General features: G+C 42.8%; 1 protein-coding gene across 1 annotated transcript in view; it reads right to left on the reverse strand.

The window, feature by feature from the left end:
• Positions 1 to 18,104, reverse strand: part of STAC (SH3 and cysteine rich domain) — a 160,594-nt gene extending 142,490 nt beyond the window's left edge. The window contains exon 1 of the mRNA XM_006890605.1: positions 17,994 to 18,104. Within this exon, the coding sequence (XP_006890667.1) occupies positions 17,994 to 18,104 (111 nt within the window). The remainder of the gene's footprint in view (positions 1 to 17,993) is intronic.
• Between the last annotated feature and the right edge of the window lie 87 nt (positions 18,105 to 18,191).

Consider the following 18,191-nt stretch of genomic DNA (forward strand, 5'->3'; position numbering starts at 1 on the left):
TTGTTACAGGGCTGGCTCCACAGGCCTGCTACTTGTCATGAGTTCGCCTGCCCTTAGAACAGCCTTTGGTCTAGCACTCTGCTGTTGTCATTCTGAAATTCTTATTTGAACAAGGGGACCTGCATTTTCATTGTGCGCTAGATCCTACAAATGACATAGCTGGTTCTGTTTTGCTGGGATGTGGTTCACTGAAGAATCCACAGTGCAGTTGCACCAGCTGGTGGAGGCAGGTAGGTTCTGGGATCCTGAGGGCAGCAGCTGGGGAGTCCTGGGCTCTCACAGCATCGTCTCACCCAGGTTCCTAACCCAGCTGGGCAGGCGTCATTGGATTCCCTGCAGCACTTCTAACTATAGCTCCCATCTGACATCCTTGCTATTTTTCAGATCCAGGTTCTGAAGGCAGCTTTCTGCAAGGGTTTGGAAGTAATGCACTTACAGCTTTTTTGTTAATGACTTGTACAAGAATGAACACTTCCCTCCTCTCCCCCCCATCCTCTCCCCGAGCATAAGCCCACCTCTAGGAATACACTGGAAAAGGCCGGCTCAGGATGCAGCTGGACTAGAGTGTCTTCAAACGTGAAGTCCCTGCCAAGAAAAAAATGTCCATCTGGGGGGTTCCCAGTTGACTTTTTCATGACTCTTTCATTGGCCATGTGTTCCTTTATTTCCAGAAGAGATGGCGATTCATTGGTAAAAGTCAATGTGACTTCAAAATTTAGGAACAGAAATTTTTTTTTAGGCACTTGACTTTTCTGGTTCTTTCTAAATGAACACAAAAGGCTGTTTGGAAGTGTGAGTAAGATGGTTTCAGCCACATGAATTGCCTTTGCCTTCTTTATATCCAGACGTTCAGGAAGAAGACTTGCATATGAGATGGAGGGAGAAGCTGGGGCAAACCATTCGCTTCTGGCCTGTTGTTCTTTGCCAGGTGTTTTAATTTTGACCATGTGTAAAGGGACAAAGGCTACTACTTGAGCCCTTGGACACAGAGGGAATGTCTGTGGCCATTTAGGGTCAAGAGAAGGCCTGTATGTGATTATCATACAAATAATATCACTTTTGTATCAGCAAAAGTGACAACAACACAGCTACAATGTGCATAGAGAGGAGATAGATTCACGCACAGTGGTTTTTCTGAGTGTTTTCCTTTGGACCAAGGGGCCAACCTCATCAGAAAGTAAGTAGAAGTTGATACCAGGTCTCAACCTGGACCTGGCAGAACAGAAAACTGATGCGGGACCTAACTGGTGCTTTATGAGGCTCTCTACGTGGTTCTGATCCATACTCAAGCTTGTATCCACTAACCCTGCAGTTTTCTTGCAAGGTTATCACAGACCCCCTAGTTTAACAAAAGTGTCATGAAATTATAGGGTGCAATGCTGGTGAGGTAACTGGGAGAATAACTCAACCTCTCTTGCATTTAACCCAATATCATGGAATTATTTGTGACAATCCCCAGTGTTTCTTTAATAATATAATTTCCATGGGCTGTTGTTATGTGCCATTGAGTTGCTTGCAGCTCTTAGCAACCCTGTATATAGTAGCTCTGAACCCTGCCGTGTCCTCAGGCAGTCTCGCTGACTCTGATACACTTAATCCCATTTCCCTAGTTACTGTGTCCATCTCATTCAGAGTCTGTCTTTCCTGTGCTGTCCCTCCCCTTCTAAGCATGATGTCCTTTTCTATGGACTGGTCCCTCCCAGCCACATGCCCAAAGAATGTGAGATGGAGCTTCAAAAGAATTGGAAAGAAGTTGCTCTCTGGAAGGGAGACTATTCCTAGTAATTAATCACCTCCACAACATTTGAGAAGCTGTGGTTTGATACGAAGCCTGTAAATTTTACATCATGGTATATAATTCTTCTCGTCATGAGGAAAACAATATTCATGCTTTCTTAAATTTTGTTTTATTTTTTTCCTTTTTCTCCTTTCTGGCTTCTATGACCTATTCATGGACCATTTTAACCACTATGCATTTATAGGCTACACCCTTGAGTAGAAAAGATCGCACTCATTATAACAGTTAAAAAATAATCTACTCAGTAGAAACTGGCTATAATTAAACATTACATTTGGGAATGTATGCTTTTCAATGTTAATTGGAAGGTCAGACAATTGTGATGATCATCAGTAAACTGATTAACACCTCAAAAACCTAGTAAAAAGGTACTAATTTCCAAAGAGAGTTACCAACAGCTTCAGATTAACTACTAAGTAGGCTTTTCGATTTGTTTGTGTTGCCCATTTTATTGTGGTTTGGGTGAAAGTTTACAAAACAAATTGATTTACCACTCAACAAGTCATACACACTCTGTTTTCACGTTACCAATATCATAGCTTGCTTCCCTGTTCTCTTCGGATCTCCCATTTCTAAGAATTAAGAAATAGCAAACCATCAGGAATTTGGCTTCTGACAAACTTATTTCTAGAAAAGCACAGCCAAAAGTGAGGGTGGAAGGAAAGGTCGGTAAACAATCAAGCGAGGCAGTTAGGGAAAAGCACCAGCAAAGAAGACACAAGGCAAAATCCCAGAACTTTCCATTAACTTCTCTGGGAGTGTTTAAACCCAGAGTCTGTTCTGTTTTACAGGACATGAAACTCCAGCTAATTTGATGATTTATTTTCCATACAAAAGCAAATGAAAGAAGCATGTTAGGAGCCTACAGCAGACTGAGGGTTGTCTCTGCCTGGGAGGTGACAACAAGGAAAGAAACAGACAAGAAATATGAGAGTGAAGCAATAGGGAGACGTTTAATGCAAGGGAAAGACTGTCTTACCAACAGAAAGCTTGATAACTGATGTTCAGAGAGACGACCTGGATTAACCAGGAAATGAAAATGACAACAACAATATAATCTACAACTCTGTTAATGTGAATGAAATGCCACCTGGTGTGCTCAGATTATCAAAGCAGGAGAAATGTGGATACAATCAGAGAGAGATTTAGAAGCAAAATTCCCAGCAGGGAAGCTCAGGAAGCCCATAGAGACAGACCCACTGATGGGGAATGTGGGCGCCTCCCAATGGCTCCTTTCCTTGATCTCGGCCTGACAAAGGTTCCCCATTCTCTTCTGAGATGGAAGAGTGTTTTCCCTCAAAAGAGAACTCCAAGAAAACACTTCCAGAGAAACGTAACAATTTATGTTGCACAGCAGAAATATTTCTGATCATGACATTGGTCCCCAGCATTTTTCAATGAGGGGTCTGATCATGATGGATGATGAAGAGATTGAGATTTTTGACAGCATCAGTTTGCTTGCCTCTACAGTCAACCCTCTTGGTACCAGCAGCCAGGAAATTAAAAGACTAATTGTATTGGGAAAGTCTGCTGTCAGAGACCTCTCTAAAGTACTGAAGAGCAATGATGTCAGTTTGTAGACTAAGGTGCGCTTGATACAGGCCATGGTCTTTGCAGTCACTTGCTATGCATCAGAGAGCTGGAAAATGACTAGGGAGGATAGAAGGAGAATTGATGCCTTTGAGGTGTGGTGCTGGAGAAGAGTATTGAATATACCATAGACTGCTAAGAAAATGATTAGGTTCATCCTGGAGAGGGTTAAACCAGGCTGCTCCTTGGAGGCAAGGATTCTGAAGCTTCGTCTGACATACTTTGGACATGTTGCAAGGAGGGACCAGTCCTTGGAGAGGGACATCATGCTTGGGAGGGTGGAGGAACAACAGAGGAGAGGAAGACCGTCTATGAAGTGGATTGATTCAGTGACTGGAGTAATGGGGGTGGGTGTGTTTGAGACTGTGACTGGCACAGGACAGAGCAGAGTTTAGGGCTGTTGTACATAGGGTCGCTGTGAGTTGCAGGTGACTTGACAGCACATAACAACAACAACAACAACAACAACAACAACTGTACCTAATGCCATAAATCAAAATGTGTATTTGGTTTGTGAAGATGGCACAGGATAGGATGGGGTTCGGATCTACTGTTCACAAGGACACTGTGAGTTGTACTCAACTTGGAGGCACCTAACAACAATAACAACACATGGAAAACCAATTTACTTTGTGAATTTTCACTACAATCACAATGAAAAGAAAAAAAACAGTATTAACACAATTTCATATTTTACTGAGTAAAATGAAGATTCATAAAATAGAAAAAAATTGTTGCACTCACATAATCTGTTTTTTATGGTTATTTATCCATTGCTAAATTTGTTTTCCAAGTAATCTCATCTCATGTGCATTAGTAAAAGTTAGTAAGAAAGTATATTTCCATGAAAATATATTTGATTTGCAAATTTTTGTAGATATGCCTAAATCATGTAGCCTGTGACTTTCCTTAAACCTATAGGTTTAAGGAAATTCCAAGGTAGAGATTTTCCTTATGCTTTTAGAATAAAATTAATTGGGGAAAAGGAAATTGATCTCTGCCAAAAATATGTTCATAGATTATTTACTTTTGTAGAGAAATGTATTATTTATCAGACAGACTCCTTGGCTATAGAATATTATTCTGATCTAGGTTTTTATACCTAATCCTGACCTAAATTTTGTTTAAGAATTCTGAAGCTTTGTCTGACATACTTTGGACATGTTGCAAGGCAGGACCAGTTGCTGGAGAGGGACATCAGGTTTAGGAGGCTGGAGGGACAGTACAAGAGAGGAAGAGATAGCAAGTAACACCAGAGGGGGACTTGAAAAACAGCAGGACACAAATCAAATAAAACTAAAATTCACTGGCATAGAGTCCATTCTGATGTCTGGGGACCATCAATCGGGTTTCTGAGGCTGCAAATCTTAATGGAAGAGACAGTCCTTTTGTCTCCCAAGGATCCCAAACAAGAAACAAGCAGACTTTCCTGTGGGCAGAACAAAGAAGTGAATACCACTGTTTAACTCTCCGGCTGCCAAATTCATATCCAGAGGTGATCCATGGAGTATAAAAACCTACAGACAGGATGGGAACGTAGAGATAGTACACTCAGGATGAGATGGAACATTCCAGACCTGTCCTAAAATAACCTATCCAAAGATGGTAGGATAATTTATATGGAATGGTTAATTTTCTGGCAGACTACAAATTTATAAAATCGATGCAAGCCAATTTATTTTAAAAAGAACAGAATAAAAATGGGGAAACATTTCCAAATTTATTTTGAAAGAGGTATGAAGTAAGAGGTTAAGATATTATTGTCGGTTTCTTTAAAACTTTCCAAGAAGGGATCTGACACACTGTTCTATACATTATTACATAGGAAGAAAAAAACCCACACAAATAAATATTCAAATCATAGCCCCAAATACTTTTTTTTAAAGTTGGCATAACCTTAAATATAAATCTGACCCAAACCACAAAAGTAGCAGTTACAGTCCAATTTCCCTTATGTATAAAGATGCAAAAATAATAAAATATTGGCACTGGAAAGCCTGCAGTCTATTAAAAGTAAATCCCCATGGCCAAGTAGAATTTTTTCCAGGAATGTACAAATAGTTTAATAATGGAATAGCTATTAATATAATCTATCACATAAAGAGTCGGCCAAAGAATTGAACAAAATAATGTTACACGATCACTTTGATATTTGCCAAAAGTCACTGGAAACCAATTCACAGCAATTCCTGATGGAAATTCCTAGGAAGTGAAGAACAAGAGTATCTGAAATGAACTGGAAACATGAGTGAAAAGTGTGGAATGTGTGAAGAACGGGGGCCTTAAGGAATGATTTAGTTGGAAGTAATTTGGTCCAGAGGAAGGGTTGAGCAGGCAGAGTAGCTGAAACGGGTTTTCCTGAAGGCAAATCTACAAGGTGCCACATTATTTCTCTGGGGCTCTTTGTTTATTGGCAGTGGCTTTCAGAGTGCATGCTTGGAAACAGGAGTGCTCTGGCCAGCCCTTTGCACCAACACTGTATAATATCACACTTAATAGTAAACAATTAGTGGCATTTAAAGTAAGTCAGTACTACCCTGATACTAATTGAATCTACCACAGCCTGCCAAAAGAATAAACAACTCTGTCTTGAGAGAAGTATAGCCAGCGTGCTTCTTAGAAGCTAGGGTGGTAAGATTTTTTTTCTCTCACATACCTTGGGCATTTAACAAGAAAGAAAGTAGCTAGAAAAAAGGATCATGTCTATGAGAGAGGGTCTGGGAAATAAAAGGAGACCCTCAATGAGATGCAGTGACACAGCGGATCAGTAGTAGGTGTACGATCTGTGAAGGTTGGGCAGAACTGGGAAGCATTTCATTCTGCTAAATGTTAGGGACCTCTCCAAGGTACTGAAGAGCAATGATGCCAGTCTGGAGACTAAGGTGCGCCTGATATAGGCCATGGTCTTTGCAATCAGTTGTTATACATCAGAGAGCTGGACAATGATTAGGCAGGACAGAAGGAGAATTGATGCCTTTGAGCTGTGGTGCTGGAGAAGAGTACTGAATGTACCATGAACTGCTAAGAAAACAAACAGGTTTATCTAAGAGATGGATAAACTGGGCTGCTCCTTGGAGGCAAGGATTCTGTGGCTTCGTCTGACATACTTTGGACATGTTGCAATGAGGGCCCAGTCCTTGGAGAGGGATGCCATGCTTTGGAGGGTGGAGAGACAGTAAAAGAGAGGAAGGCCCTCTATGAGGTGGATTGATTCAGTGACTGGGGTAATCGGGGTGTGTGTGTTGGAGACAGTGAGATTGGCACAGGACAGAGCAGGGTTTAGGGCTGTTGTACACAGGGTCGCTATGAATCGCAGGTGACTAGACAGCACATAACAACAACAATACCAACAAATGTATGTGTGGCTAAGAGAGGTCTGGTGGCCCAGCAGTAAGGACTTGCATTGCCAACCCAAAGGCGAGGACAGAGAAATAAGAACATTGCCAAGAGGCCACTTGTAGTATCAATTATCAAGATCTATTGTAAAGTTACAATAATAGAAACATTATAATAGCAGTGTCAAAGTACAGTAATAAATGCAAAAATCAAGTTCTAGATCATTAGAATAGAACAGATGACCCCAGAAGAAAGTGTGGCTCAGACTATCATTGATGAGAAAGCTAATAAATGAGAAATCGAACACTTGAAATCACCGAAAACCACATAAAAAGCCAACTATTGGTTCTAAAAATATTGATTAATCATTTGAGGAAAAACTAGATTTCACTCCATAACAGTATCAATTTCAGATAAAGTTATAAAAGCAAATATGTATATTGAACTGGGATCCAAAGAAATAAACAGGTTAATATTTATCCTCTAGGATGGGGAAGAATTTTCAAAACCTAATTAGAAAAGATGCAGGCACAGTTACATACATTTGAAACATTTAACAACATAAAAAAAAGATGTTGAAAATGCAATGAACAATGACCACAACAATAAAATGATCCAGGAAAATATTAACAATCTAGAAGAAAGGATCAAAATTTTATCACTTATGAAGAATTAATTCTTACACTCATGAAAGAATACTGCTAGCAAAGATCAAAATATGAGCAGATAATTCACCAAAGTGGTAAGATAAACAATCAAAACACGTATGACAAATAACCAGGGTCCAATTAAGGCATGTGAAGATTCTACACAAAGATAATGCATAGGGCTTTTCTGCTTATTCTCTATTGTATAAGAGCATTTCTAAGTGTTTTATAGAATTGTGTGTGTGTGTGTGTGAGACTGTGTCGAAGTTACCTATGATGTGACTTCTTTTTAAGCATCAGTTTCTTTAAAGAAAGTCAGTCTGAAGGAAAATGGAAAGTAAATTACATTCATATAATTTTATTATCTAAATATTCATTTATATCCTCAAGGAACTGCTCAGTTTCCTTACACAGAGGTACAAGAAAACACTGATAAAATAGAAATGTAAGGTTACAATGAACATCCTTTGTTACCTTCTTGGAAGATGAATTTAGAAACACACTCCTTGTTGCAAAACGGAAACACATTTTTAAAAATATTTATTATTTTTCCTCTTAATGTGCCCTATACCTCATTCATTAGCTCCTATAGAGTAAAATCTATCGCTGTGTAACAACAGATGATAAAAAACAAGGCTCACTTAATACTTAAGTGAATAATAGTTTGTGGCAAATAAATAGTAATATTTTCAGTATTTGGAAAGTTTGCTATATTGTTATATCACTACATATGCTAGTACTATGTTAAAAGTGTGCTAGATTGCATATACAAATGTTCTAATCATATTTTAAAGGTAATTATAAATATTACTGTTATAAAATTTAGGACACAATTGTACATAAACACGACACAGTTATAAAGTTAACTTGATGAATTTCTTGCAATAGTACACCTATTTGAGTTCTCTTGGCTTGGCGCATCATCTGGGACTGGAATCCTAATTGGTTGTTTGCCAGGACATGCACAAAAGCACATGGTTGTGTCTGCATCATGGCGAAGAGCACTGCTGGTTCTCCTGGCTGGAGTAACTGGACCACCAGACGCGGGAAGCCAAGATGGTTCTCTCAAAATGGACTGGAGCCCTGGTATCTATCGCTACATCTACTCCATCCTTGGTTACTAACCACTCCTGTTGGAGTCAGTTACATACTGGGTGAATCCAGCAAGAGTTAAGATTAGACAGCACACCCTCATCTTTTGTTTATAAGAAAAAAAAAACCACTACATTCCCAAGAGACCTTCTTGTAAAGCGTTTTCATGACATAGGAGGGACTTGTTGCAGACAGGTGCCAATGAAGGTGTTGAAGCCTGAAGTTGTAAGGGTGGAACCCTGGTGACTCAGTACGGGCTTATTTCTAGCTAGCATATTCCCTTCTCATGCACGGGGCCTGGTACAGATCTCAGTAGTCCCCTGCCAAGATCCTTCTACTTAGTGCTTGCTTTTCCCTTGTGCCCAGAGAGCTTCTGTTCTGTTGACGTTCTAAGTATGCGCTTGCTTCGTTTACTGGATAATCTACCTGTCTCAGCAAATAAACCCTCTCCATTCCGGGGGGGGGGGGGGGTGGAGAGGAAGGAGGAGCTCTGGGTCCAAAAATGACGCTTCTCTTGTGGTTCAAATCCACACAGGCCTCCAGGGAGACAGTTTGTCTGTCTCCTCTCCCTAAGATTTAGAGCCTTGGTGAGCTCTGGTGGCCTAGCGGCAAGAAGCTGCACTACAATCCCAGAGTTGAATGGTTCGAATCAACCCGATGCTCTGCCGGAGAAGGAGGGGCAATCTTCTCCTGTACCAGTCAGATCTGATTTGGTGGCGTGCACACACACACACACACACACACACACACACACACACACGATTTAGAGTCTTGGAAACCTGATGGATGGTCACTGTGCGTTGAAATCATCTCACCAGCATGAACTTGAGGTTTTGTTTGCTTTCAGGAGAAACAGAACTAGCAATTTGCCCCTGAATATTACAGCCTAGAAACCCCAATGGGCCCACTTTGTTCCTCTCAGGCTCTTTAGGAATTGACGGGACAGCATATAACAACAGTGAATAAATGGTAGTTAAAAAACTATTTAAAAAAATTATTAGTTTTTGTGTATGTACTGTCAAATCACATCTGACTGGTACAGGAGGAGAATGTCCCTCCTCCAGCAGAGCATCTGGTGAATTCAAACCGCAAACTTCTGGGATTGCAGTGCAGCTTTTTGCCACTAGGCCACCAGAGATCCCTTAAAAAACATTTTAAAAAAATCATTTTTTCTTTGAATGTACAGATTATAATTCTTTTAGGGCACTGGGTTAACAATAAGAAAATACCTTAGAACTGTTTATACCCAGATAGAGTAATTCTACTTCCAATGAAACTAATCACACATGTGTACAAATATTTATATACCAGGATGTACAAATTAATATTTTTAAATATGTGCAAGCTGAGAAAGAACCTAAAATGCAATCAGAAGGAACTGATTAATTAGAAGGTAGTGTCAAAGGGAAGGAGAATATTATACTATCTTTAATATTTATGTTATTGGTTACCTAAGAGTATGGGGAGCTTATTTTTAGGTAACATTCAAGCTAAATGAAACACCAAATCTCATTACCATTTAGAATCAACTCATCGTTGACCCTCCAAGCAGATTTTTGGAGGCTGTAAATCACACTGAAAGGAGAATGTCCATCTTTCTCCATCAGATCAACTGGTGGGTGCAAACCGCCTGACTCTGGGTTGGCAGCGTAACTCCTTAATCACTAAGCTACCAGAGCTTCCTATATAACAGTAGATAGAAGAAGCAGTGGAGTACACATTTACATCTACACTGCTACCCTAGTTTGGGGGATGTGTGTGTGTGTGTGTGTGTGTGTGTGTGAGAGAGAGAGAGAGAGAGAAGGAAACATATATGTAAGAAATACAGTTAAATAAAAATCTGTAGTCCTGATGGTTGAGTGAGGGGTGATTCCCCCCTTCTTTATACTGGTCTGTTCTTCAGTTCTCTGTGCTGAGCTTGTTTTGAGATGCTGAAGAAAAGGTGCCCTGTGCCCAATGGCCAGCAGCATGAACCCACCAGTCACTCCACGGGCAGTCTGCTTCTGTTAATACTTACCATCTTGTGGGATAAAGAATGTATACTGCACTGAAACAGATGAGGCAGAGAACTGTTTAACAGGAATATATGATTGGGTATTATTGTCATGACAGGAGTCCAGAATGAAGGCTGCACAGTGGAGTGGACTTGGGGGGAGGGACTGCACAACAGTGGAAGAGTTTTTCTTTTTCTTTTCAAAGAGAAGAACCAACTCGAGGGGAGAGGTGGGTAGGGAGAAAAGTACAATGAATGAATGGAAATCCAAAGTCTCTGTAAATTTTCATTAAAATTAAAAATAATTTAAAAAAATTAAAAAATTACCATCTTGGTAACCCTGGGGGGAGGGGGGAGTTCTAGTCTATCCTACAAGCCATGGGCATTGACAGCAATGGGTTTTGGTCACAATAAGTAATTCATTACTTTCATAATCATGTAATTACCTTAGAGAAGAACGTAGCCAAGTCTGTCAATGCAGTTGTGTACGAGTAAGGCTTAAAGTTACACGGCAACCTGCAGGCCACTGGGGACCTTAGAGCCATTTATTCGAACTGAAGAACAGAGGGGAATAAGAGACAGGACATCTCCAAGTATCTGGAAGACATTCCATCTTACTCACTTTGACATTCTATAATCTGTATAGTGCAGGCTAGTGCTTCTCAAACTTGGCTATAAAATAAAATCGCCAAGAAGTTTAAAAAAACTGATGTGTGAGACCGTGGGAGATTTTCATTTTGTTGGTCCGTCCAGGCTCTGGGGTGATCTGAACATACACTGAAGTTCTGTTTCCTATAGACTCCTATCCTACTTTGAGTGGAGGTTAAATTACCTATCAGTTTTCTTGCTTTCTTTTTAAATCTCTTTCACCAAGCTTGAGGTGTGCTGGGCCGAAAGGCAGCACTCAATAAGTACTTGCTGATTGATGGGGTACATGGTTAGGGACTTCTCTTTCCTAACTTGGAGGGAGGTCCAGGTCCTGAGAGGAATATCCAGGAATGAGCAGGTGCCTTGGTCCATGACTCCCCTGTGGTATTGGGCACATGTTGTTGTTGTTTTTTGTTATGTGCCATCGAGTCATTTGCGACTCATAGCGACCTTATGTACAACAGCCCTAAACCGTGCTCTGTCCTGTGCCAATCTCATTGCCTCTGACACACCCATCCCGATTACCCCAGTCACTGAATCAATCCACCTCATAGAGGGTCTTCCCCTCCTGTGCTGTCCCTCCACTCTACCCAGCATGATGTCCCTCTCCAAAGACCTATCTCTCCTTACAACATGTCCAAAGTATGCCAAACGAAGCCCCAGAATCCTTGCCTCCAAGGAGCAGCCTGGTTTAACCCTCTCTAGGATGAATCTGTTTGTTTTCTTGGCAGTCCATGGTACATTCAATACTCTTCTCCAGCACCACAGCTCAAAGGCGTCAATTCTCCTTCTATCCTCCCTAGCCATTGTCCAACTCTCTGATGCATAACAAGTGATTGCAAAAACCATGGCCTGTATCAGGCAGACCTTAGTCTCCAGAGAGACACCGTTGCTCTTGAGTACTTTAGAGAGGTCACCTCTTCACCTGTTGACAGATCTACAGCTTTTCGCCAAGAGGATGAAAAAGAAGTGAGGTGAAACCTCACTGATGCCCACAGAGTAACTACAAGACCAGGAGGAGGGAAATAAAGCAGTTCTGCTGTGGCTGTGCTAACTGTGGTTATCCAGATTCTACCCGAGCTGACGCCTGGAGTTAGCAAGGGAGACTAGTCGGTGAGAAATGAGGCATCGGTTACAGAATTCAGCTACTAACTAAATGGTTGTGGCCTGGTGATTAAGACATTGTTCTGCTGGGCTCAAGGCAGGTAGTTCGAATCCACCAACTGTTCCATGGGAGAAAGACTCATTCAGAAAGACTCTCCTTCCGTGCGACTGATCGCCCCTGAAGTCCCACTGGAGAGCTGCTCCTGATTTGATGGCATGTGAGTCAGTTCTGACATAATGGCACATCCCAACAATCAAAAGGTCAGTGGTTTGAGCCCACCAGCCGCTCTAGGGGAGAAAGATATTGCTGGCTGCCTCCCTCCATCACGATTTACAGCCTTACGGGTCCTCTGGGAAGTTCCACTCTGTGGTCCTGCGGTTCACTGTGAGTCAGAACTGACTTGATGACAGTGGGCTTACTTTGGGGGCTTTCTGCTTCATGAATACTTATCTTGAGTGGTTTTTATACATTTGAGAGCCTTCCAAAGAAACAAGTCAGTGTTTGTCAGTGACTCCATTCCATCTGATAAGTTCAGGCAAATCTGCCTACAGTGACAGAGACGTGTCATGAGAAGGGGATTTCAACTCTGGTTTACTTATTTGGTCTTAAAACATAATTCCTGCACACCATCAAAATCTGACCTCGGGATGCAGAAAAGATGGCAAACAGCCGCACACCAAACCCTCCTGTTAGACCACAGCAAGCTCTGCACGAGGCTCACAGCAGGTTGGAGAGAGGCGCCCGCTTAAGTAAGAAATGGTCAGGCAAGGATTTCCCCCCTTGAATTCACTCGTCTCTGTGCAGCACTCAGAAAACAAATCAGGTGTTGCCTTTCTGGAGTTGTTGGTGGAAAGAGAAAAGGGAAGGTTCATTAGTGGCTTTTCAAACTTTTCCAACTCAACTAACATGAAGAAAAAGAAGAGCGACAGAAACAATCTTATGAGAATTGTGCTGACAGGACTTTGTTCTGAGGAAGCAGCACTGTGGAGGTTTCCAAGGTCCAAGAGAGGGTTCTTAGGCAAAGGGATTGCTGAAGAGTATAGGGAACTCTAGAGACCTAATGGGGAAAGAGTTTTGCTGCCAACCCAAAGGCAGGTGGTTCGAATCCATCAGCTGCCCCAGGAGAGATGGATCTGCAGTTTTCTCATGTGTGAGTTACAGCCTCTGCGACCCACTCGAGGATCTGCCATGCAACAACATCTAAAAGATGGACTCCCTGGTTAGCACACATTGCTAACAGACCTGGCTGCTAATCAAAAGGTTAGAAGTTCGAGCACATTCACAGCTATCTTGGAATAATACCTGGTCCTCTACTTACCCCAAAAATCACCCCCTGGAATCTGATGGAGCTGAGTCCTGCACTGACCGTTAATGGGTCATTAGCTAGACTCAGTGCCACCATGACTGGCCTTCATCTATGTTATATTAGACAGGGTCACTTACTCTCTCTCTGTCACTGAGGCTTGTTTTCCTCAAAAGTGGCAGAGGAAAAGATAACATAAAACTTCGAAAGGTAAGAGACTGGTTTCCAACATGATAGAAATGATGGATCCTTTGCTCAGAGAATACGCTGTGTAAGTGTTTATACATATATTTTACTCACTTTCTCTGGGTGGCGTTCAAAAGAATACACAGAGAAACAGACTTTTGGAAAAAGTCTCAAGGCACTGGACCTTTCTTTGTTCCTTTCTTAGAGAACCCCTCCAGACTGGAGGGTCTCCCTTGGCCCCATTTTCTGGATCATTCTGTGATAGTTTATTTAATTACTCTCACAAGTATATTTTTAAGAAAAGAATAGCAAAACCAGGTAAGATGCAAAACAATGCCCCTGGATGTGATGTATTCTTTAGTTATTTTGCATGTTTTTATAGCTCAATTAATTTCTTTCCAAAGGGTTCTTAAACTGTGAAGACAGTTTTTCAAATGACATTCATGGGTTTGTCAAATACTAGGGTCATGTTCTTTTTTTAAAAAAAAAAACAACTTTTAAAAAAAAATGAATTTTAGTGAAAGTTTACAGAAACTTAGGGTTTCCATTCATTCATTGTTGCACTTTTCTCCCTTCCCACCCTCCCCCCATTCATTCTTCTCCTTAAAAAGTAAAAGAAAAACTGTTTCATTGTTATACAATCCCTCCCCCCAAGTCCACTCCACTCTGCAGCCTTGGTTCTGGACTCCTGTCATGACAATAATACCCATCCATATGTCCCTTTTAAACAGTTCTCTCCCTCATCTGTTTCAATGCTGTAATACATCATTCCTCCCCTCCTCCTCCTCTGCCTTCCCTCAACCCCGATGTGAGTTCCGTTTAACAACAGTGGCCCTATGCAACAGGGTTATGTTCTTAAGGCTGATGTGGCACAGGATACCCTCAAACAGAAGAATATTTAAAATGATTTTAAAAAGACTGTGTTGGTTTGACAGGGACTGACTGGTGGAGAGGCTCACGCCTGGTGGCCCTTCATGTCTGGATCTAAACCTGGTCCTGGGGCTCAATGGAACAAGAGACAGGCTTAGAAAGAGAACAGTTACCACTTGTAAGGAACATTTTCAACAGAATAAATCCCCACACGAGACCAGGAGGGCAGTATCTGCTCCTGGACAAAGCTCTGAAGGCTGTCTCTCTCACTGCCATCTCTTTGGAACCAACTCATTGCTGATCCCCCAGCCGGCTTTCAGAGGCTGTGAGTTGCACTGTTAGGAGAATTGTCAGTCTATCTCCTGTAAAGCTGCGGGTGTGTGTGTGTGTGTGAAAACCATCCAAGAGCTACCTCTGGGTTAACAGTCCAAGTCCCTGCCCATCAGGCCATCACTGGAACTCCCCCTCCCCCCCAAAAAACCAAAAAATAAAAAACAAACACCAAAAAAACCAGGCAGGAGAAGGAAGCAAGGGCTGATGGGGGACTGGGAAGAGGAGTGTTATACTGAATGAACTATAACTAACATGCATAAACTGTTGAATGGAGAACAAGTCTGTTCTGTAAACTATGACAGCCAGCCATAAAAAGAAAAATACGTGTCTATACTTTCAAGGGGTGGGAGGGAAAAGACAGGAAGGAAAGTGTGAGAGAGAGCTATTGATATTGATATTGAGGAAGAGAGGCTAAGAGACAGGGAAAAAGTCAGAAGTTAAGAGACAGAAATACTGAGAGGGAGGCTGACTCAGAATGACAGGAAGTGAAATTGCAAAAAGCAAGAGAGAGATTTTGATTCAAATGCATGGGGGCTAAGAACTTGGCCTCCAGAGCTAGGCTGCCTGGGGCAGGAGTCTGAGGGTCTGGTCCTGGTTGTGTCTTCTCAACTAGGCTTGTGATCTTGGGCACATCACCTAATGTTTCCTCCTCACAAAACAGAAATAATTACAGCATCTCTCTCACAGGGCTTGCTGTGAAGATCAAAGCCGTGCCTGCCACGTAATAAAGCAACTGCATTCTCACAATGACGTAAGGATAAATACATAGGAAAACTCAAACTGTAGATTGAAACAGTAGTTGCATCGGCACTGTGAACTGATAGAGGGCTGTTTGTCCTTCTCAATTCCTACAAAGACTATTACTGTTATGATCAGGAGAATCAAAAAGTTTCAAAACAGAAAAATAATTTTAAGTCTTCCTTGAAGTGTGCTGAATGCCCAGAGGGTCCTCACCACATTGGTTCCCATGCAGTATTTTGTCAGACAGGCCACACCAGAGACTGAGATGGGATACTATCTAGTGTCCTGTCCACATTTCCTCACTATCTTCTCATTCGTCTTCAGAGTGGAAGGATCCTTGCAAATGTCAATGAGCTTTCAAGTGTAGCATTTCTGGTACAGGATGAATAGGGTCTTTCTTGGTTTCTTTTCACGCCACCCTGCCCTCTCAGATCTCATTACTCCCCACCAGAAGATTAGCCATTTTGAGGTACATGGACACTTTTGGAAAGAATCATGAGCGGCATGCCTCTTTTCCAAGAAAAAAAGCCCATCCAGGCACACGATTTTGCATTTAATCTCCATGGTTCCTCTCCACTCATCGAGACCACCTAAGTCATAGCAACAAAATTCTGGATACTATAAACACATATTAGGCGTGCATTCCCTTCTGAGAAAAACTGATGTAGTGAGACTCGGAAACTGCAAACCAGTTTTTGCTTTGCCAAAAATTCACCTCAGGACACTAATAAATAGCTCACAGGAAGCATGCTTGTCTGCTCAAAGGCTTTCCAGAATATACCTACCACAGAGTCAGACCCAATACACAAAGTTAACACCAGCTTCACTCTGAAGTTTAACTACACTCATTTACAGAAGTCCAGGTCTCTGGAATGGCCACTGACTCATATCTCTTAGATGACCTCTGGTCCATGAATGAGGCAGCCAGAAGCTTCGGGCTGGAGGAGAGGTGAGGAGTGGGGGTGGATCATGAGACTGTGTTGGAGCATCATCTGTGGTGAGATGAGTCCATCTCATTTCAGGGAGAGGACAAACAGCCCTGACGCCAGACCCCTGCATCCGTTCTAGCCTCTGAATGATCCCTTATGATGAGTCTGGAAGACAGGACTTCTGCTGCCATCTCCAGATGAGAGACTGGAGTTCTTAGAAGAGTTAGCACACATGTCACAAGCCAGACAGCCAGAATTTATCATACACAACTTAAAACAAGAACTCAGAGTTCTCTTAGTACCATCTTTGACCAGAGTTTCTGATAATGAAGAGCCACACAGTCTCCAGTAGCACCCCGAATCCCCCGAGCGTTTCAGGCTGTGTTTTTTACTCCTGCTGACTTTGTCAGTGGTCTCCAGAGAAAGGTGGCAGGGACTGAACTTCCCCTGGCCCCATCCAAACTGCCCTCCAAGCCGGCACCCACCTTCCCTTGCTCTTACCCAGGACAAGGATTCCTCCATTTCGAAGGGGCTCACCAAGACACCCATTAAAGACCCGGGAACCCAGCATGTCAAACAATCCTCATGCAACTCCAAACTGCCATCTGAAGCTTTCCACTCCTGCCTGAGTTACCGTTCAGCTTCTCTTACTAGCTGCTACATTTGACTTGATCCTCTTCCAAGATCCTCAAACATGTGCCTGGCACCCACGAGAGAGTTTCAAAAGCCAGTGTAGCAAAGAGAGTGTATCAAAGAGAAGTGCTAGAGAACTGGGGGGTGTGTGTGTGTTTGTATAATGCTCCACAAAAGCAATTGTAAGTTATTAGAACATAAACTATCACCAAGAGACACAGCAACTTTCTCTGCGAAGGAGGTATTCCCTCGTGCCTAGTATTGGATTTTCCAAACAAGTGGTATATGCAGAGTGAAGGGACATCCTTGTTTCAGAGAAGGGCCTCAGACCTTTGGGATGCAAACAACCTGACTAACCCGGGGCCACGCTTCCTGAAAGATGCTCTCCCCCGGGCCACCTCCAGCCTCCACAAACTGCCTGACGCCTACACCTGTTTTGGTCACAAGCAGATTCAAAGCATGAAGGGGCCAAACCATCACTTCCCTGGGAAAGCGATCAAGGGGCAGGAGGTTAATGAGAATTGCTTGTTAATTCGCAGGGTGCAAGGAGCTTAATGCAAAGCCATGGGTGTGGGTGAGTAGAGGCTGCGAGGCCACAGAGACAGGGTCCAGCCTCCTTAGCAGCCAGTCCTGTTGGACATCCAAGTCTCACCGCGGTGGCAGCCTCTGAACCCTGCTCGGACTGGGGACCCCTTTTAGCTCAGTCTGAAGGACACAAGGGTGGGCAGAGAGCAGGAGAGCAGCAGTGAGTTAGTTGTGTTCTCTTGGGCAAGTGTGCGCCTGCAGTACCTTGGATTCCTGGCTGCTGGTGGACGCCGGAGAGGGCGGCTGCCCGGTGCTGGCCGCCTCCCTGGGCAGCCCGTCCACGCCGTCCTCGCGGGCGCCGCTCGGTGGGATCATCGTGGCCGCCCGGGGCTCCCGCAGGCGCCGCTCAGCTCCGGGCTCCTGGGACTCCCATGCTCGCCAGGCGCCTCCGTGCCCCGCGCG

The sequence above is a fragment of the Elephantulus edwardii genome, unplaced genomic scaffold, assembly GCF_000299155.1.
Source record: "Elephantulus edwardii isolate Elephantulus edwardi_28Jun2011 unplaced genomic scaffold, EleEdw1.0 scaffold00091, whole genome shotgun sequence".
NCBI lineage: Eukaryota > Metazoa > Chordata > Mammalia > Macroscelidea > Macroscelididae > Elephantulus > Elephantulus edwardii.